Source organism: Apis cerana, linkage group LG16 (genome assembly GCF_029169275.1).
Source record: "Apis cerana isolate GH-2021 linkage group LG16, AcerK_1.0, whole genome shotgun sequence".
Classification (NCBI taxonomy): Eukaryota; Metazoa; Arthropoda; class Insecta; order Hymenoptera; family Apidae; genus Apis; species Apis cerana.
Window position 1 is genome coordinate 1,408,543 of NC_083867.1, and position 18,346 is coordinate 1,426,888.

At 26.7% G+C, this 18,346-nt stretch overlaps 3 protein-coding genes across 13 annotated transcripts; 1 reads left to right on the forward strand and 2 right to left on the reverse strand.

Moving 5' to 3' along the window:
• Positions 1 to 476: 476 nt before the first annotated feature.
• Positions 477 to 6,922, reverse strand: LOC108000470 (nuclear pore complex protein DDB_G0274915). 2 transcript variants are annotated; one of them, XM_017060822.3, is made up of 6 exons: positions 6,011 to 6,922; positions 5,344 to 5,921; positions 4,737 to 5,264; positions 2,951 to 4,672; positions 2,144 to 2,860; positions 477 to 2,064 (listed from the first exon to the last, which is right to left on the reverse strand). In XM_017060822.3, the coding sequence occupies exons 1-6, from the start codon at positions 6,823 to 6,825 to the stop codon at positions 1,901 to 1,903; spliced, it is 4,524 nt and encodes a 1,507-aa protein (XP_016916311.1). In that variant the 5' UTR covers positions 6,826 to 6,922; the 3' UTR covers positions 477 to 1,900. The 2 variants fall into 2 exon arrangements, with proteins under 2 accessions (XP_016916311.1, XP_016916310.1); XM_017060821.3 differs by having other exon boundaries at positions 2,144 to 4,672; positions 6,011 to 6,921.
• Positions 6,923 to 8,224: 1,302 nt separating this feature from the next.
• LOC108000510 (ATPase family AAA domain-containing protein 3A homolog) lies at positions 8,225 to 11,203 on the forward strand. Its single transcript, XM_017060882.3, has 4 exons — positions 8,225 to 8,576; positions 9,009 to 9,483; positions 9,565 to 10,588; positions 10,694 to 11,203. The coding sequence occupies exons 1-4, from the start codon at positions 8,381 to 8,383 to the stop codon at positions 10,823 to 10,825; spliced, it is 1,827 nt and encodes a 608-aa protein (XP_016916371.1). The 5' UTR covers positions 8,225 to 8,380; the 3' UTR covers positions 10,826 to 11,203.
• A 2,130-nt stretch (positions 11,204 to 13,333) lies between these two features.
• LOC108000517 (S-phase kinase-associated protein 2) lies at positions 13,334 to 17,298 on the reverse strand. 10 transcript variants are annotated; one of them, XM_028667937.2, is made up of 9 exons: positions 16,423 to 16,858; positions 16,284 to 16,340; positions 15,479 to 15,532; positions 15,347 to 15,369; positions 15,058 to 15,262; positions 14,679 to 14,976; positions 14,125 to 14,561; positions 13,914 to 14,041; positions 13,334 to 13,843 (listed from the first exon to the last, which is right to left on the reverse strand). In XM_028667937.2, exons 1-9 carry the CDS (start codon positions 16,500 to 16,502, stop codon positions 13,497 to 13,499), a joined length of 1,629 nt encoding a protein of 542 aa, XP_028523738.1. In that variant the 5' UTR covers positions 16,503 to 16,858; the 3' UTR covers positions 13,334 to 13,496. The 10 variants fall into 10 exon arrangements, with proteins under 10 accessions (XP_028523738.1, XP_028523740.1, XP_028523745.1 ...); XM_028667939.2 differs by having other exon boundaries at positions 15,479 to 15,527; positions 16,309 to 16,340; positions 16,423 to 16,857; XM_028667944.2 differs by having other exon boundaries at positions 16,309 to 16,340; positions 16,423 to 16,853.
• Between the last annotated feature and the right edge of the window lie 1,048 nt (positions 17,299 to 18,346).

The following is an 18,346-nucleotide window of genomic DNA, read 5'->3' on the forward strand; positions in this document are numbered from 1 at the left end:
CCGCGCGCGCCTTTTCTCTCCTGCTCGATCCTCTATACCGATTGCAAACTATTCTATTTTATTCCAACTTCTCTCTTTTATTTTCTCGCTTCATTATTTAGAATTTTATTAAATAAAAATATAATTAGAGTTTTGTAATTTTATCTCTAATTTTTTCTTTTATTTTATGCGATTTATTATATCACATTCAAAAGCATTTTCCTAACGGAAATGCAACATCTAGACATTTCATATCTAAACGTATTTTGTAAACTATGGATATTATTATTATATGTTAAATTCATATATTAGAATAATTATTTATTTTTGCAATATAAGCTCAACCCAGTTATTAGAATAGTAGCATTAAAAGTTAAATTATACCATTCACGATTATAACCATATTCACGATACTGATTATATTAGACAAATTTCATATGTCATATCCTTTCAGAATACATATAATACCTATAAGATGTGTAGAGAGAAAAAATGCATTTATTATTTGTATAATCTCTATTTGATAAATATTTGATAACAAAATTCATGTAATGATAAATCATGAAATAAAATCATAGCGAATATATAGAAAAAAATGAAATTAATGAGCAATTAATGAGCAATCAAGGACGAAGATTGTCAGGAAAGATTGTTAGGAAAGATTGTTAGGAAAGATTATCATTGCAAATATAAAATGGAACGCTAATCATACATGATATTCATATTTCTGTTCAAACTTCATTTTTCAAACTTTATAACGTTTCGTTAAAGATATACATTTGTCTGATATTATAAAAAAAAATAATAATAATTGAATATTTCTTATAACTGTGACACAATAAATCACACTTCTCATGTCACATTGAGTATTTTATGTTTCTTGATCGGATATGATTCACGAATATTTAATATTTTTCTCATTTTATGTCCATTAGCAAATATTAATTTTCTTGACTGCTTTTTTATTTTTATTATTTTTTTAGTTGATCCATTCATCTTTCTAATTATTTATTTGTTTCTCTCAGAGAAACAAGATAAATAATTGTCGTTTCAATTATTATAATAATTTTCGAATAAGTTTTAATTTCGAATGCGAAATACGTACCAAATGGAAAATATAAATATTTCTACTACTAATTAAATTTATAAACAATTTAAGAATACTGAACTTAAAAAATACATTAGATTAGAATTAACAGTATTAATTTCAACTTTCAAATCTAAAAATATATTTATCGAAATAGTGAGGATTTCTGAAAATTATTTTCTTTACATTATCAAAATATACAAACTTCGTTTGTTTAACTTTCTTCATTTTTGCAAAACAAATTTAAATATCATAATATCATATTCAAAATTCTCTTTAGTTTTTTAATTGAATATTATAAATGCCACTTAAATAAAGTTTAATCTTTAATATTTATGAACTTGGTATTTTGTAAGAATAAATAATAATTTTGTTTGCACTGTGGATCAATGAACGTTAAATATACAGTGTTCTATAAATGAACACGATTTTAATGTTAGATTTCTTTTTAATAAAACAATCACGCGTTTTATTTTTCTATATATATATATATATGTGCGTATTTGTATATGTATATATGTATTATGTATTCTAAATAATGCAATTTAAGCAAATTTTAATCACTGATAGATAAAAATCTGCTTTAACATTTTCATATGTACAAGGTGGATAGGTTTAACAATGGCGAAAAATGTAAAATTAAAATGATAATTCTATTCTATAATTCTGTTCTCAGTCAAATAGAATTGCATCGATTTGAAACATTACTTGACACGAATCTATGAAATTATGATGCTAGAATTACAGAATAACATTATTAAAAAATTAAACGTCGCGTTTATGTATTTCGATGAAGAACTTTATGTAAAAGGCTAGCAAGATTTACATTCTCCATCATCTCAATTTTCTAGTCCGTATATTCCTGGATCTTGGAGCAGTAGAACCACTTCCAATGCTGAACATACCAGGTGTGGGAGCATTGAATGTTGATGTAGAACTCGTTGTTCCAAAATTAATAGATGGAGTTGTTGATGGAGCGGAGAAATTAAATCCTGTAGCTGATTTATTTTAAATACATTATATTAGTAATTATAAAAAGAAAAAAATTATAATTACAATCAAAATGAAAAATCTTACCTGAATTCGACGTTGTTGTGCCAAATTGGAAAGGTGAGGAAGTGGAAGCAGTTGCGCCAATAGCAGCATTATTGTTAGTATTACTATTGGTACCGAAAGGAAATACAGTAGTGCTTTGTTGTGGTGGCTTTTGATTTGCCCCAAAGGTGAATATACTGCTGGTAGTATTATTTTCATTCGCATTAGTATTTCCAAAGGTGGGACTCGTTATATTAGGAGTTCCAAATGTCGAAGATTGTGATCCGAATGGCGAAACCTTGTTGTCTCCAAATGTTGCTGTACCGTTTGGAGTACCAGTTGCTGCCATACCAAATGTAGGGTTTGATGAGATAGAGGTATTCTGCCCAGAAAATGTGTTATTTGATGCAGAAGAATTGAAATGACTGGTGCCACTATTTGAAGCTCCGAACACGGGACCAGCTGTGTTCTCGCCTCTGAATATTGAATTTCTGACACCAAAATTCTGTGAATCAGAATTCTGAACGTCTGAATTTCCTTTGTTTTGATTTTGTGATCCAAAATCAGAAGTAACAGTATTTGTAGCGCCAAAAGTTGGGACGGATGCGTTGCTTACGGAAATATTTGTAGAACCGAAAGTAGAAACAGTAGAATTGCTTGAAACATTTGCAGTAGCAAATGTAGACGATGTAGTTGGATGCGAACCGAATAATGCAGAACTGTTATTTCCAAATACTCCTGGATTATTTTTGAAATTCCCTGTTGAATTTGTTTGACCAAAAATATTATTTGTTGTAGGAAATATAGATGTCGAAGTAGTTGAATTCACATTTGAAAATAAATTACTACCGACGCTGTTCGTTCCACCACTGGTTATTCCCGAAGTAGTAGTAGAACCAAACACTGGTATTGAAGTTGTGTTTGTTATTTGTATAGAAGATCCGCCGATATTCGAGAAAATTGGCATTGAATTCGTAGATGCGAATCCTGTTGAAGTAGTGGAAATATTGGAACCGAAAACTGATGTAATTGTGCTTTTAGGAAGAGTAAAGATAGCTGTTGTGGTGTTTGAACTCGAAGGTGTACCAAAAACTGATTGATTTGAATTTGTCGTCGTTGCACCAAAGATAGATTGCGTAGATGGTGAATTAGTAAATATGGAACCAGTATTTGAAACAAATTGGGCTGTATTGCAACTAGTTATTGAAGACGGTGTTCCGAAACTCGAATTCGAATTATTATTTCCAATAGTAAATAGAGTTGTATTTGAATTCCCAGTCACTGTGTTTGCTGCTGATGACGTATTATTGAAAGAAAATCCAGGTTTGCTATCGTTAGAGGATGAGATAGTAGAAGATACAAAAGTCGAATTTGTTGATGATCCAAAAGTAGGAATGCTAGTTTTTGCATTCGATTGAAAACCGGTACTAGTTGTGATATTCGTGATAGAATTAGTTTGTGTATTACTTTGATTATTCGAAGATGTCATCACTGTGTTAGTAATTATTGAAACCTGCTGAGATGTAGTCAAACATCCAAATGTTCCATTATTTTCTGATGTTTTTCCTACTGAACCAAACACAAATCCTTCTGATTTAGATGTCATTATTTGTTTATTAGCGTTGTTTCCAAACGTAAATAGTGGAGTTGATGTAGATACAGTAGTTACATTTGATGTAGACACTATCGATGTAGTTATGGTCGACGTTGTAATCGATGTATTATTCGAATTAGCAATATTTGTGATACTCGTAAATGGCGTCATATTTATCTTAGTGGGAATCGATGTTGATTCTATACTTTGTTCTTTGCTTTTCGCAACAGTGCTTGAAGTCATTGAATTCGAATGAGTTGATGTGAAAATTATGTTATTATTTCCAATCGATACGTTTGAATTTGAAGCACTTGTTGTATTTTGGGAAATTGATTTCGAGATATTTTGATTCGCCTCGGTTTTCGCGTTTGCTATAGAGACTGTTGTGCTCATAGAGACTGGTGAAGATATTGGAGTAGCGGTTATAAAATTTCCAAAAATGCTGGTTGTTGTAGAAATAACTGAAAGAGGTTTGTTATTTGCAGAAACTGTATCTACAGCACGTATTGGCGAAGTACTTGCCGTTGATGTAACGGAAGCTGATTTATCGAAATTAAATGTTTGTACATTCGAACTTATTGGACTGGATGTAGTTGTATTCGAAATAATAGATTGAGATATAATTTCGGATTTCGTACTGGTTAATGTAATTTTGGGTGCAGCATTATCTATTTTACTTGATACGGAAGTCGAAATGCTTTCGTTTTTACTCTTAAATACAGTAGCAAAATGGACATTTGTATTTGAGGAACTATCTTTATCTGATAAATTAAAAGTCACATGTTTCGGTGACTTTGTATTAAATTCACTAGAACCAGGATTAGGAGCTACAGCTGATGTAGAAATGGGTGTGGTATTGACGTTTGTTGTAGTAGTCGAAGAATTAAGTGTCACACAAGTGACAGGACATGCAACAGGTTTAACAATATTTACTTCTTCCGCTTGAATTACCACATCCGGATTTATTTGACTGGCCGCTAAAAACGCAAACGAATAATCTTAAATTAAAAATCAATATACTAATAGATTAAATTTGCTTACCTTTACCAGATATGGCATCAAACATACTCTGAAGTCTTGCCCTCATGCTTGTTTGTCTCATATCGGCAATATCTTCCTTTTTTATCTCTTCTACATCATCAGTAGTAAATTTTGCTCGTATATTACCTTGTTCTTCAACTAGCATTCGTAACTTTTCATTTCTTTCCGGTTCTGCTCTCATAAATAACTTGTGTGTTAACTTTGTCGAATCTGTAGCTATCATTGATTTTATCGAATGATCTTTATCACTATTTTGTGTGTTTAAATATTTCGTGTGAACGAAATTATCATCTGATTCATATTCTATACTTTTATTACTTGTTTTTAAAATTCCCTTTAATGGAGAATATTCTGGTAGTTTCTCAACAGAGTTACACACATCTGAATTATTTTTCTTTTCTGTTATTTCATGATGTCTCGGGCTTGCATTTGAAACTTGCACTAATGTTTGTGTACTAGCATTTTGTACACATTCCAAAGATTTAAAATGTTTTTCAAAATCTGGTGTTCCACTCCGTGAAAAATCCCCTACAATAAAGACAAATCTATAATAAAATGTTTTATTTTTACAACATTATAAATAATTTTGTTTTTTACTATTACTTACTAGCTTTTCTTTTGACACCAGAAACAACATGTTTGCTAGAACTAAGTGAATTTATAATATCATAACATGATGGTGTTTTAGTTCGTTTCGTTGGTCGAACAGTTTTATTTTGGGGAGATGTATCATCTTCTGATTTCAAGGATTCTTCTCTACTTCTTTTTTGTTTTGTTTCATCTTGTGTTTCAAATTTCTTATTAATAATACCATCAGTTCGTTGTTTTTTTGCTAGATCTGAAGTAACATCTTCTCTTGATGCATGTCTCTTCAATGAAATTTCTCTTAAAGCTTGGGCAACACTAGGTGAGAAGCAACTACTATCTGACTGATGTGAATTTGTCAAAATGTTTTGTTTTGATGGAGAACATCGTATAGTATGAGATGGTGCTACTCTAACTGTGACTGGTGTTCTTGTCTTCACAGATTTTGCATTAATCAATGGAACTGAAGTAGCATGAAGATTTACTTTTGGAAATTGTCCTACATGATATTTAGATTGATGAGTTAATTTGTTATTGGCTTCAGCCACATATTTAGTTAATCGACTTGTAAGTCCAGGTGAGGTTACATCATTATATACTCTGTAATAATTATTATAATATTTCTATATAATTTATGCAAATATATAGAATCAAAGATTTATGATAAATCAAATTAATTTTTTACTTACTTTGGATCAATATTATATCTAGTTGATGATAAAAGAGGTCCTGTAACTGCTTGAACATCTGTTCTTTCTTCTGTTTTCGTATCTGCTTTAGAATTTGTACGAAAATTCCATGAAGAACCTTCGGCATCAAAATATTTTGTATCTTCCATTTGCATCATAGCATGATTCTGTCCATATATAGGAGATGCTCTTTTCGATAACATTTGACCACAAGGTGATAATTTGAATGTTTGATTTTCTAATTCTTCTTTATTACGTGAAAATGTTCGTATCGAAGTACGTTTAGTGATAAAGGAATTATGATCATAAGGAGAATGACCAGAATTATGATAAAAATTATTTTTAAAATTAATATCATCTGATAAATTGGCTTTTTGTAAATTTTTTGAAATTGGACTAAGCTCTGCAATCGGTTCGAAGTGGGCAGAGTTTTTTCTAGTTGGATAAGGGTCACTGCTAAGTTGATAATTCAATCCTCGACGTCTTTCCATCCTAGAATAGGTTTGGGTTAGGTATCGTTTTCGAAATTGACGATTTGCAGTTTCCAAAAATTGGCGAATGTATTGATATATGTGAGCGATAATAGTCTCAAAACTTGTACGAACTTCGGAAAAGAAGTGTTTGCAGTAATCAAGCAGAAGGAACGCGTGCGGCGACAATAAGCTGTCGTTAATAATCAAAGAGTAACACGCATAGATTGTAAAAAACAATGAAATCGTAAGAATAAGTATCGGCCCCCAAACGTTGTACAGAAACACGCACCCACTCAACACACTTACTAACACGATGACACTCCGATTTCCTAATTTCCACATATTATTTCAAAAAAGTAACCTCTCCATGTTTGAAAAGAGCACATTCACCGAATTACCGGAACCTTGCTGTATTAAGCTCAACGACATTATCGACATAGCAACTACTACGTGATACTAAGTATTGTCTTCCGAATTATATATATTTTCTTAAAATTCATTAAAAATATTTTGAAAAGAATTTTAGATTTTATTAATAAATCAATAATTACATAACAAATCATTGAAAAAGGTTTTATGATTTCTATTACGATCTATCTTTTATAGTCAAAGTTTTGGTGTTGTTTCAATTCTTAGCTCATATGAAGCGCCATCACTAATTTTAATATTAAGTTAGTCCAATAATTATTAACATTTGAAATTCAAATAGTTATGACTTAAAAAAAATATCTATTTACTAATTTGCAAATAGAGCATATATATTTTTTATATATTTATAATTTGTTATTTAAAAAACAATTATAATTTAAAATAATAGAATTTAAAATAGCTATTAGATCGTTAATGAAATTTAAATTAATTCTAGTTATAAGATTATCAAATATGCAATTTATTCTAAAATATATAATATATGTGAAATAAATTATATAGATAGAATAAAATTTAAAAATATATATAATGTAATATAATGCATATATATCTAATTATATTGATAATTGTAATTAATTATATTGTAATTTTATACAATACATTACAAATATTTTTATATATGTTCAAAATTACAAAATTATTATTTCAACATATTAATATTATTTTAATATGTATTTTTAAAAAAAATTATTTTTTATCATAATTAGTTTTAATTCCAATCAGCTACTATTATTGTTGTAATTATATTCTTTAGTACTATTGAAAAATAGAAAAATAGAATTGTATTGAAACTATAGAATATTCAATATATATAAAAAAAATATATTTCGTATAAAATAGCTAAATGTTATTAGATTTATTGTGTTACATTTTTTTTATACTTAAATATATTTATTAAATTATATATTTAAATAAAATTTTATTATTTTAATTATTTTTAAAATCAAAAATATGTAGTTATCATACACAAAATTAAAAATATATTTAAAAACAAATATAAATATATATATATATGATAGTGGCGTTTGAAAAAAGTATGAAATATTTTTTTCGAATAATTTGACTGAAATCCTTATTTTATTTTATTTAAAATATTATATGTAATGTAATTATATGTAATAAATTATATGTAATGTAGTTAAATGGATATTTTAATATTTTCATTTTAATTATTATTTACTTATTCACTTTACATTAATAAATTTAATAATTTATTATTGAAATGAACATTAAATTAAATAAATAGAAAATTATTCCAAATGTTTGGATATTTTTTAGCGTTTCTTTGTTCAGATTTAAGATTTAAGAAACGGATCGGTCCAGAATCCACTTGTTTCAGTTTTCACATTGATAGTGCACGTGGGAACTCCTCGTGATAATAGAAATAGAAAGGTTAATAGATTCATATTCTATCGACCTATTTTATTAACAACCTCTTTTGTAACTGCATTTTATAGTAAAGTAAGCAATGTCGTGGCTTTTTGGATATCGTAATGCACAACCGCAAGACTTCTCACAGTTTGTACAACCACCGGCATCCATTGGAAGTGGAGGTGGAGATGATCGTACACCACCACCGAGAATTTCTCAAATGGAGCCCTATCGATTTGATTCGAGTGCTTTGGAAAGAGCAGCAGCTGCTGCCAAAGAACTTGAAAAATCTAGTATGATGAGTTGCTTTTATTAATTTTTCTTATTAAATTGTTACACTAGATTACGTAAGCAAAAAACAATTAGGTTAAGAATCTCATGCTCTGTATGATACAATATTTCATAACTCTATAATCGTACAATGATGATATTCTTGAATGAAATTTTAAAAGATGATTTTCATAAATGAAAATAATTATGAAATAAAAAATTATAATTTTATTTAAATGATATAAACATTTATATAACATTTAACGTACGTTTAATATACGTTTTTTTTATTATAATTTATTCAAAAATTTATTTTATTATCTGTGAATATAGAATGATAATAATTTTATTTATTATGGATAGAATTATTATTTAAAATAGAAAATCATAAATGAATTATTCTTTACATTATATAAAACAAAATTATTATTATTATTATTATTTTAATTTTATAGTGCATGCTAAAGAAGCATTGGAATTATCTAAAATGCAAGAAACTACTAAACAGATGGAAAGACAAGCAGAAGTAAAAAAGTATGAAGCAAGTATAGAGCAAATGAAAGCAGAACAAAAACGTATTGATGGGGAAGAAAGGAGAAAAGTTTTACAAGAAGAAACAAAACAACATCAAATGCGAGCGCAGTATCAAGATCAATTGGCAAGAAAACGGTATGATGATCAATTAATACAACAACAGAGAATGAATGATGAAAATTTAAGAAGACAGGAAGAATCAGTGGCAAAACAAGAAGCAATGAGAAAAGCTACTATAGAACATGAAATGGATTTAAGACACAAAAATGAAATGAAAAAGTTGGAAGCAGAAATTAAAGCAAAAGCAAAAATAGATAGAGAAAATCAAGATTTAAATTTAGAGAAAATTAGAGTGAAAGCATCTGAAAAACGAGTAACAGTTTTAGAATCTATAAAGTTAGTAAAAATAAATATTAATATATACAATATAATAAAAATATTAAATGTATAGAACTATATTTATCAAATTTTTTTTAGAACCGCTGGTTCGGTATTAGGCACTGGTATGACTGCTTTTCTTCAAGATTGGGATAAAATTCTTGCTGCGGCTGGAGGTTTATCTCTATTGGCTTTCGGTGTATATACTGCGAAAGGCACAACTGGTGTAGCTGCACGATATATAGAATCGCGATTAGGAAAACCATCCCTCGTTCGAGAAACTTCTAGATTTACGGTATTAGATACGTTACGGCATCCTATTCAAGCAATCAAGAAACTAAAAGATAAGCAGACCGATGCTCTATCTGGTGTTGTTTTAGCACCGAAGCTTGAAGAAAGATTACGCGACATTGCAATAGCTACAAAAAATACAAAACTAAATCGCGGAATGTATAGAAATATATTGATGCATGGACCTCCTGGAACAGGTAAAACAATGTTCGCTAAAAAATTAGCAGAACATTCGGGTATGGATTATGCAATCGTAACTGGTGGTGATTTGGCACCATTGGGTCGAGACGGTGTCACTGCTATTCACAAAGTTTTTGATTGGGCGGCAACATCTAGGAAAGGGCTTTTGCTTTTTATTGATGAGGCAGATGCTTTTTTAAGGAAGCGATCGAGCGAACATATATCGGAAGATCTAAGAGCGATGTTAAATGCATTTCTCTATAGAACTGGTGAGCAGAGCAACAAATTCATGTTGATTCTCGCATCGAATACTCCGGAACAATTTGATTGGGCAGTAAATGATAGATTAGACGAGATGGTAGAGTTTCGTCTACCAGGTCGAGAAGAACGTGAACGTTTAGTTCGACTTTACTTCGATAAATTTGTTCTTCAACCAGCGATCGAAGGGAATAAGAGATTAAAAATTGCGCAATTTGATTACAGCGCTCTTTGTAGTAAAATAGCAGAAATAACAGATGGAATGTCAGGCAGAGAATTAGCAAAATTAGGTGTTACTTGGCAAGCAACAGCTTATGCTTCTGGAGATGGAATATTAACAGAACAAATGGTTATAGATAAATGCAAGGAAGCTGTTAAACAGCATAAACAAAAGGTCATTATTAATTAAAATAATTATTTTTTTATTTTATTTATTTATTTTTTTTTTTAGAATAGTGAAAAATTATTTAAAATATTTTTTTTTTTTTTATAATTCCAGGTTCAATGGCAGAGTGAACAAGAAAAACAAGAAGCGAAATCGATTTATGTTACCGAAATAGAAATTCCGCCTATAAAGACTAAACCTGTAGTTGAAACACCATCAGAAACAACTTCTGTGGCAACAGCTTAACTAATTAATTAATGCACAAAAAATCGCAAAACATATTTTATTAAAAAAATGAATTAGTTAGAATAAATGATAATGTGAAAGGTGTAAATGATATTGTTACAAGAAGATGGATTTAATGATGAGTTCTCATTTTCTATATAAAATATAAATGTATAAATATTTTAAGATAGTATATTTGTTGTAAATTCTTAGCTTGATTAAATATTACGTATACCTTTATATGTATATATACATATACGTATGTATGTGTTTATGCGCGCGCGTGTATATTATATATTGACAATGTCTATATGTTTAAATACTTCGATTATACAGTTTAAAGAAAAAAAATCTTATAAATTTAAAAAGTCATAATTAAAATTCAAAAACATATTTCAATATTTTCGTTATTCATTTATTTTCGATAGGTTTCTTAAATTTCATTGAACATTTCATTTCATTCTTAATTATAACTATAAATTAAATTTAATAGTTAAAAGTTCTCAGAATTCTAATCATAATTCAACAACTGATATGACTATTATTGATGAATAGTAAAAATAAAATTAATTTAATTAATTAATTTAATTAATTATCAATTAATAATAACATAAATTGAATGTAGAATGAAGTAACATCCAATATATTTTCGTGTTACATGATCTAAGAATTATATAGTCCCAGTTATCATTCTATATCACATGTGACATTATCGATTCAAAATGAAGTAATAACTAAAACTATAAAAAGGATTAAATTTAGACAATTATCTTTGACAAGAATTATAATCGATTTATCAAATTCAAATTTAAATATTTATATTTGTGAAATATTTTCAATTTTTATATGTGAATTTTGACATAAAGAGAATACATGACATTATAAATATGATGCAACAACGTTTGATTTTAGTGAAAGTCTATTGTAATTTATTAAATTATCATTTTTATTAGAATTTTTGAATTGTATTTTTTATATTGTTATAATGTATTGAATTCTTTTTAATTTTACTTTCTAATAATTTATAGTTTTAAGATAAATAATGGACATTATTTTTATATTAATATATTTTAAAATTTATAATACATAATATAGTATAATATAATATAATATATGAATATTTTATATATATATATTTCATAGATGATAGTTATAAAAATAGTAAAAATTTTCTCTTTTCTTTCTAAGAAAAAAAAAAGAAATAATCATTTTCATGATTGGAAGATCTAGATTTGAAACTCTTGTTTGAAAAATGCAATGATTATAATATAATATAATATATGAATATTTTATAGATATTTCATAGATGATAGTTATAAAAATAGTAAAAATTTTCTCTTTTCTTTCTAAGAAAAAAAAAAGAAATAATCATTTTCATGATTGAAAGATCTAGATTTGAAACTCTTGTTTGAAAAATGCAATGATTATACAAAACAAATGTCTGCAATAAAATTATTACAACAAAAAAAAAGTAAATATTGAAACATAAAATTTTAGTTAATTATAAATATTATTAAGATATAAAAGAAAAAAAATCATTAACCTTCAAAGGAAAAAACCATTGATATAATTAAAAAATAATTTGCTTAAATAATATATTGAACATAATAGAAGCTTTCATTTATTTATCGAAATGTGTAAACCAGCATAGCTTGATTTAAATATGGTAAAAAGAATAAAAAAATTTATTCTTTAAAATAATAAACAAAAATAGCAATAATTAAAAAAAATAAATAAAAAAATATTACAAAATATTTTTTATTACTAATATATGAGCATTAGATTAAAAACAAAAAGCAAATACAATTATAAGAACATAATATATAGAATTTCAAAATATAAAAATTATATAATAAACAAAAATATGTTAAAATTATTTAATAAAAAAGGAACAAATTAATTGAAGTTTTTAATGAAAATTAACTAAAATTTTCTAATGCAAGTAACAGCAAAAGAAATAATTTTTAAAAAATATATTTATAAATTGTATATATTATATTATATATTATAATTTATATTCATTCATTTTAATATGTAAATGTATATTTATTATTATATATCGTTATATTTCATTGTGTTTTTATAATAAACATTATATTATTTAATTTTATGATTATTTTATTTTTTTTTTATGTTTGATCAATATATTTTGATTTATTTCATTCATAACAAAAAACACAAATTTTTAAAACATTTCTAATCTTTTTAAGGTCATTCTACAAAATATTAATATATTCATAAATACTTTTGGAAGAACGATTTTAAAGATCAAAACAAATATAAAAGTTATATATAAAAATATATAAAAATATTAATTAAAATTATTTATTATTATTAATTTACTATTAATTATAAGCAATTTGAGTTTATATTAAATAAAGCAAGATAATAGTGATGAAAATAGAATTATTTCACTCTTGTTTCGTTTTGTTTAATATAAATTTGAAAAATTGATTGTAACTTAATATAATTTAATTATTATTTTAATTATAAATAAAAAAGCAAAATAGGAAAAAAGGACAAACAGAATTTTATACAAAAAAATGTATTGCTTTTATTTTGATGGTACCATAAGATCAGTCTCTTGTTAAAAAGACACTTAATAGAAAGGCACACAAGTACATTTCAATATCCCTTTGGTATTAAATTGATTATTTACCACTAATTATATAGATAAATGTTACAGTTTCATTCAATCTCTAACACGAAGTCCCCAAATACTTGTTCTTCGAACACCAACTGTTGGTCTTGCAACAGAACTATATAGATATTTATTAAGTTGAGTTTCACCACAGGTAACTTGTAATGTTTTTAGTACTGGTTCAGGTATTACACCAAAAACATCCAAATATAGCAAAGATGGCATATATGCCAATGTTACATATGTTGAAGGAGGTATACCATAACAACGACTTAACGACAAATGTTCTAATTTTGACAAATCAAGTAAACTACGAACAGTATTCATTGTAAGCATAGTACAATCACTCAAATCTAATTCTATTATATCTGGACAACTTTTTACTAAATCTTTAACATCTGAAATAAGACATAAAAATGATATTAATTGACATAATAATTTTTTTTTTAAATATAATATTACACTTACTATCATCTGTCATAGTTTTTCTGCATCCAGCTATATTTAAACGCGTAACGGACGGAGGCAAAGATTTACAAAGTAATGTCATAGTCTCAGTATCTAAACTACACCAAGCCATATTGACAGCATTAAGACTGGAAAAAATTAAGTAAATTACTTAGTATTAAATTTTTTCTTATATATTATAACTGATATTATTGTAAATAATTTTTCTTACTTTTTAAGTTTCATCAAATTCTTGATACATTCAATATCTAAACCCTCACACATTGTTAAGTTTAATATTTCTAAATCATTATTATCACTAATAGCTTTGCAACACAATCTATTTACTGTACATTTTTCTAGAGACAATTTTTTAAGATATTTACATTTAGATAGTAACATAGCCAATCCATTTGATGAAATTACCGCCATTGAGAGGTCTAAATACTGTAATTTACTAATATAACCATCAGTAAGAACTTCACTATTCTCAAGAAATACAGGATCAGCAATTTCTGCTTGTGCAAGTCGAAGTATTTGCACACCTCTTGGTAATATATGACCTAATGTACCTTCATTTAATACTTTACTGCCTAAATCCAATCTGCTCCATAATGCTTCATCTCGCGCTATTTGACACCATCGTTTACAAACTAACATAGAACGTACCTAAAATTAATAATCATAAAATACATATAAAATTATATAAATAACATTAACGTTATTTTATCTATAAATTATTTTTATTATTTTTTTTATTAATTTTTATTTTTATTATTATCTTACCAAACATTTCTTTGGAAGCCATTTTAATATCATTAAAATCATTTCATCGGATAATTTATTAAATTTATCTTCACCAACAATTGAAGGTTTTCTTTTTCTTCTATAAAGATAAAATTGTTCAAGACTACTTTTTACAGAAGAATCATTAAGATCATTTTTTGAAAAGGTTTCTTTTGTATCAATTAAATTATCTATTTCCATTTTAGAAGAATAACCAGATTCATTTCCAATTGTTGAATATGTTGTAAGTTCATCAGATTCATATGGATCGTGATCTAATCTTCGAGTAGCTTCAAAGCTATAGAAAAATATATGAAAATATATGAAATATAAATAAATAAAAAAATAAAAAAATGCATGATTATATTGAAATACAAACCTGTCCATACTAACGGTATCAAAGTTGGAACCTCTATAAATATTTTCTTGACTCTGAAAACTATTAATTTTATCACATTGTCCACTGTTATCTGAAATAATTGGTGAAGTTGTTTGTTCCAGAGAACCAGTCTTTTTTGTACTTTCATAACTTGATGCTTCATCTTCTAACATACTAACACCCATATCTTCTAAAATTTCTGGTTCTACAAGATTTGCATCTCCTGAATATGACCATTTTGTATTATTTTTGGAAGCACTATTTAAGGTATCATTTAAATTGTTACAACTGTCATCTAGGCGTAGTCGTTTGCTATAAGACATATTTATAGAAACAAAATTAATTATTAAGTATTCTTGAAAAAAAATTTTTAATTACATCATATAGTTTGGTATAAAGAAAAAAAAATAAAAAAGGCAACCTGTTCCACCAGGGTGAAGAAGGCGGTCCTGACATAGTAATTCCAGAGTCTTCCCTTAACCAAGTATGTTTTGTGTCACAAATGAGTACAGGTTTGGAACATAAGCATACAGAATGGCAGTTGGCAAAGATTATGTTTAATTTAAATTATAAACAGTTTAATATTTACAAATGATTAAGTAATTTAAGGTCGTTATTGAGCTGAACATACATAACATTTATAATTCCAAATATAAAATTAAAATTTGATAGGATAAAAATATAGATTTATTTTCATCAAAATTTATATTTACAATCCATATGAATGAATACTTTTTAATTATTAATATAAAAAATTACTTAATTAGCAATTAATTACACTTAATATTTAATGATTAGAACGATATATAATTAATAAAAACTATTAAAAAAAGCAATTTAATAGATACAAAAATATGAAATTAATAAAGTTTTTAAATGAATATTATAAATACGAAATATTTCTGAAGTTTTTACAATAAATTGAAAAATTCAATTTTTTACTATTCTAAAAAATTATCATATCATAAAAAAAATATTAAGTCAAGTAAAATAATAGTTTGCTAATTAATGGAATGGAAATAGAAAATAATTTTTTTCAAATCATAGAACAATTAATCTAATTAGATCTAAAGAGAATAATTTGGAAAAAAAATGTTTTCTATATGTTCAGTTAATAAATTTGAAATTTATAAATCTAATATTTTTTTCACTTCATGTAAAAAACTAATAAGCAACGATAAAAAATGAACATTTACTATATCTTGTGAATACAATTCACGACTCACCACTGGCAGAGGTTCTTAACCTTACCTATGCGCGCGAAATAACGCACCTGCATCATCCTGAGTAACAGGTAAGAGAGACGTTTGCTATGATTCAGGACTTCTTTTACAAAAATGGGGGATTGCCGTGAAATTAATTTACCTTTCAGGTGGTGAAAATTCTTCAGAATTGTCCAAGCAATCTTCACTAAGTCTCGTGTGTTCCGCCACGCCGGAATTCATTTTTGGCGGAATCCCGTCACAACACCGTTTTTTCAATCGCTACTGGTTGTGCGTACAGAAAACAATCGCTAGCGGTAAGTTCCAATTGCTCGAATCGCTTGCGACGATTCGAGATATTCCGTTAGTCTTGTATCTGATTGGTCAGTATTATATATATTTCGAGATGGCGGGAAATCAAGAAATTGATTGCGCGGCAACTGTTGCTATCTGATACATCCGTTCGGCGCTGCTGTGCTTTTTGAAAATAAATGCTTCTTTAGAAACTAACGACCAACTTAAACTAGAAAAATCTCTTTCAATCTCACCAGATAAGTTTGCATATATAATTAATTTTTGTTTACTTTTAATAGACGAATGAATACACATTTTAAATTAGAAAATAAAATAAGCAAACATATAAATACATATGCAGAGATACTTTTACATTATTGCTTTAAATTTCTAAATTTTCGATTTTCCATATTATTAGTGTCTATCCCAAAATTTATTAAGTCTGTCGTTTTTTTACGAAAATCGAGTCGAGATTCAATCGGTCGCAATCCCCGTTCATACCACCACCCGTATCTAAAATTGAAAAGCAAAAATAATTAAAAATACAAAGAAATCAGAATTGAAATTTGTAACTCATTTCTTTAAGAAAATTCAAATTACGCATAACTAGTAAGTATGGCTGGTCCTTTTCTATGATCACAATTATTTTCCTTCTGATCCGTCTTTTTTTCATGCGTCTCAATCGCATTAAAATTCTCTGGTGTATTCTCGTACTTCGAATAATATTTTGGCGTGATTAAATCACCTATAATATATCATCCATAATGATTATTCTAAATAGTAATAAAAAAATGGGAGATAATAATGATAAAACAATAATAAACATTTATATGTAATTTAAACATCTATACTAAATATATGTGTAAAAAATTGTTTATATTAAATAATGCAATTGAAAGATTTGAATTATATATATATGCATTTCATATTTATTAGAAAATTTTGTGTTAATTAAAATGGCAAATTTAATAAAATGCCAGGTAAAATTATCAAATTCGAAAAAAAAAAGAAAAAAATAAATGTAATATATGGGAATTGAATAAATTTCCTAAAATATAATAATAAAATAATAAAATATAACTCGATATAAATCAAATTATAGCGATCAATGAAACAAATATTCAATGGTTAATTAATACACAGTAACTAAAAAACTTATTTTTTAAGGAAAACTGTTTTAGAGTTTTATTTATGCAATATATATTTTTAAGTGAATATTTTTCGTTTATGTTTTCAATAATTGATTACATTATATCGTAAATCAGTATTTTCGAAGAATCTTCGAAAGGAAGCCAAGCAATAAATCACGTACATCAGAAACTTTGGATTTGGACCTAGAGAAAACTATGTTTTTGAAAATTCTAGGGAAACTTTTTCACCAATCCGCACTCCCACACTTTAGAAAAAGCATATTCAAGGCGTAATATGGACGAAGCAATTTGGAATATGCGGAAATGAATTTCTGATTGGTTAACTACATCATTTTGTTATTAATGAATTAGAAACGTCTAAAAAAAAAAAAAAAAAACTAGGAAAACTAGGAAAAAACAAGACATTTAATCTTTTCAAAGTTTTCAAGTATGTTGTCCATTGTTGACAGAATAAAAGATAAAGAGTCTAAATTTTCATTATATACATAATCCCTATTTCTTCAAAATATGTAATATAATAAATTTTTTATACATATATACGCATAAAAAATATATATAAAAAATGGTAAACTATAATAAAATAAGCAAAATTTTCAAAAGTTAAATAATTTTGTTATTTTCAATAGTAGAATAGTTGTTGTT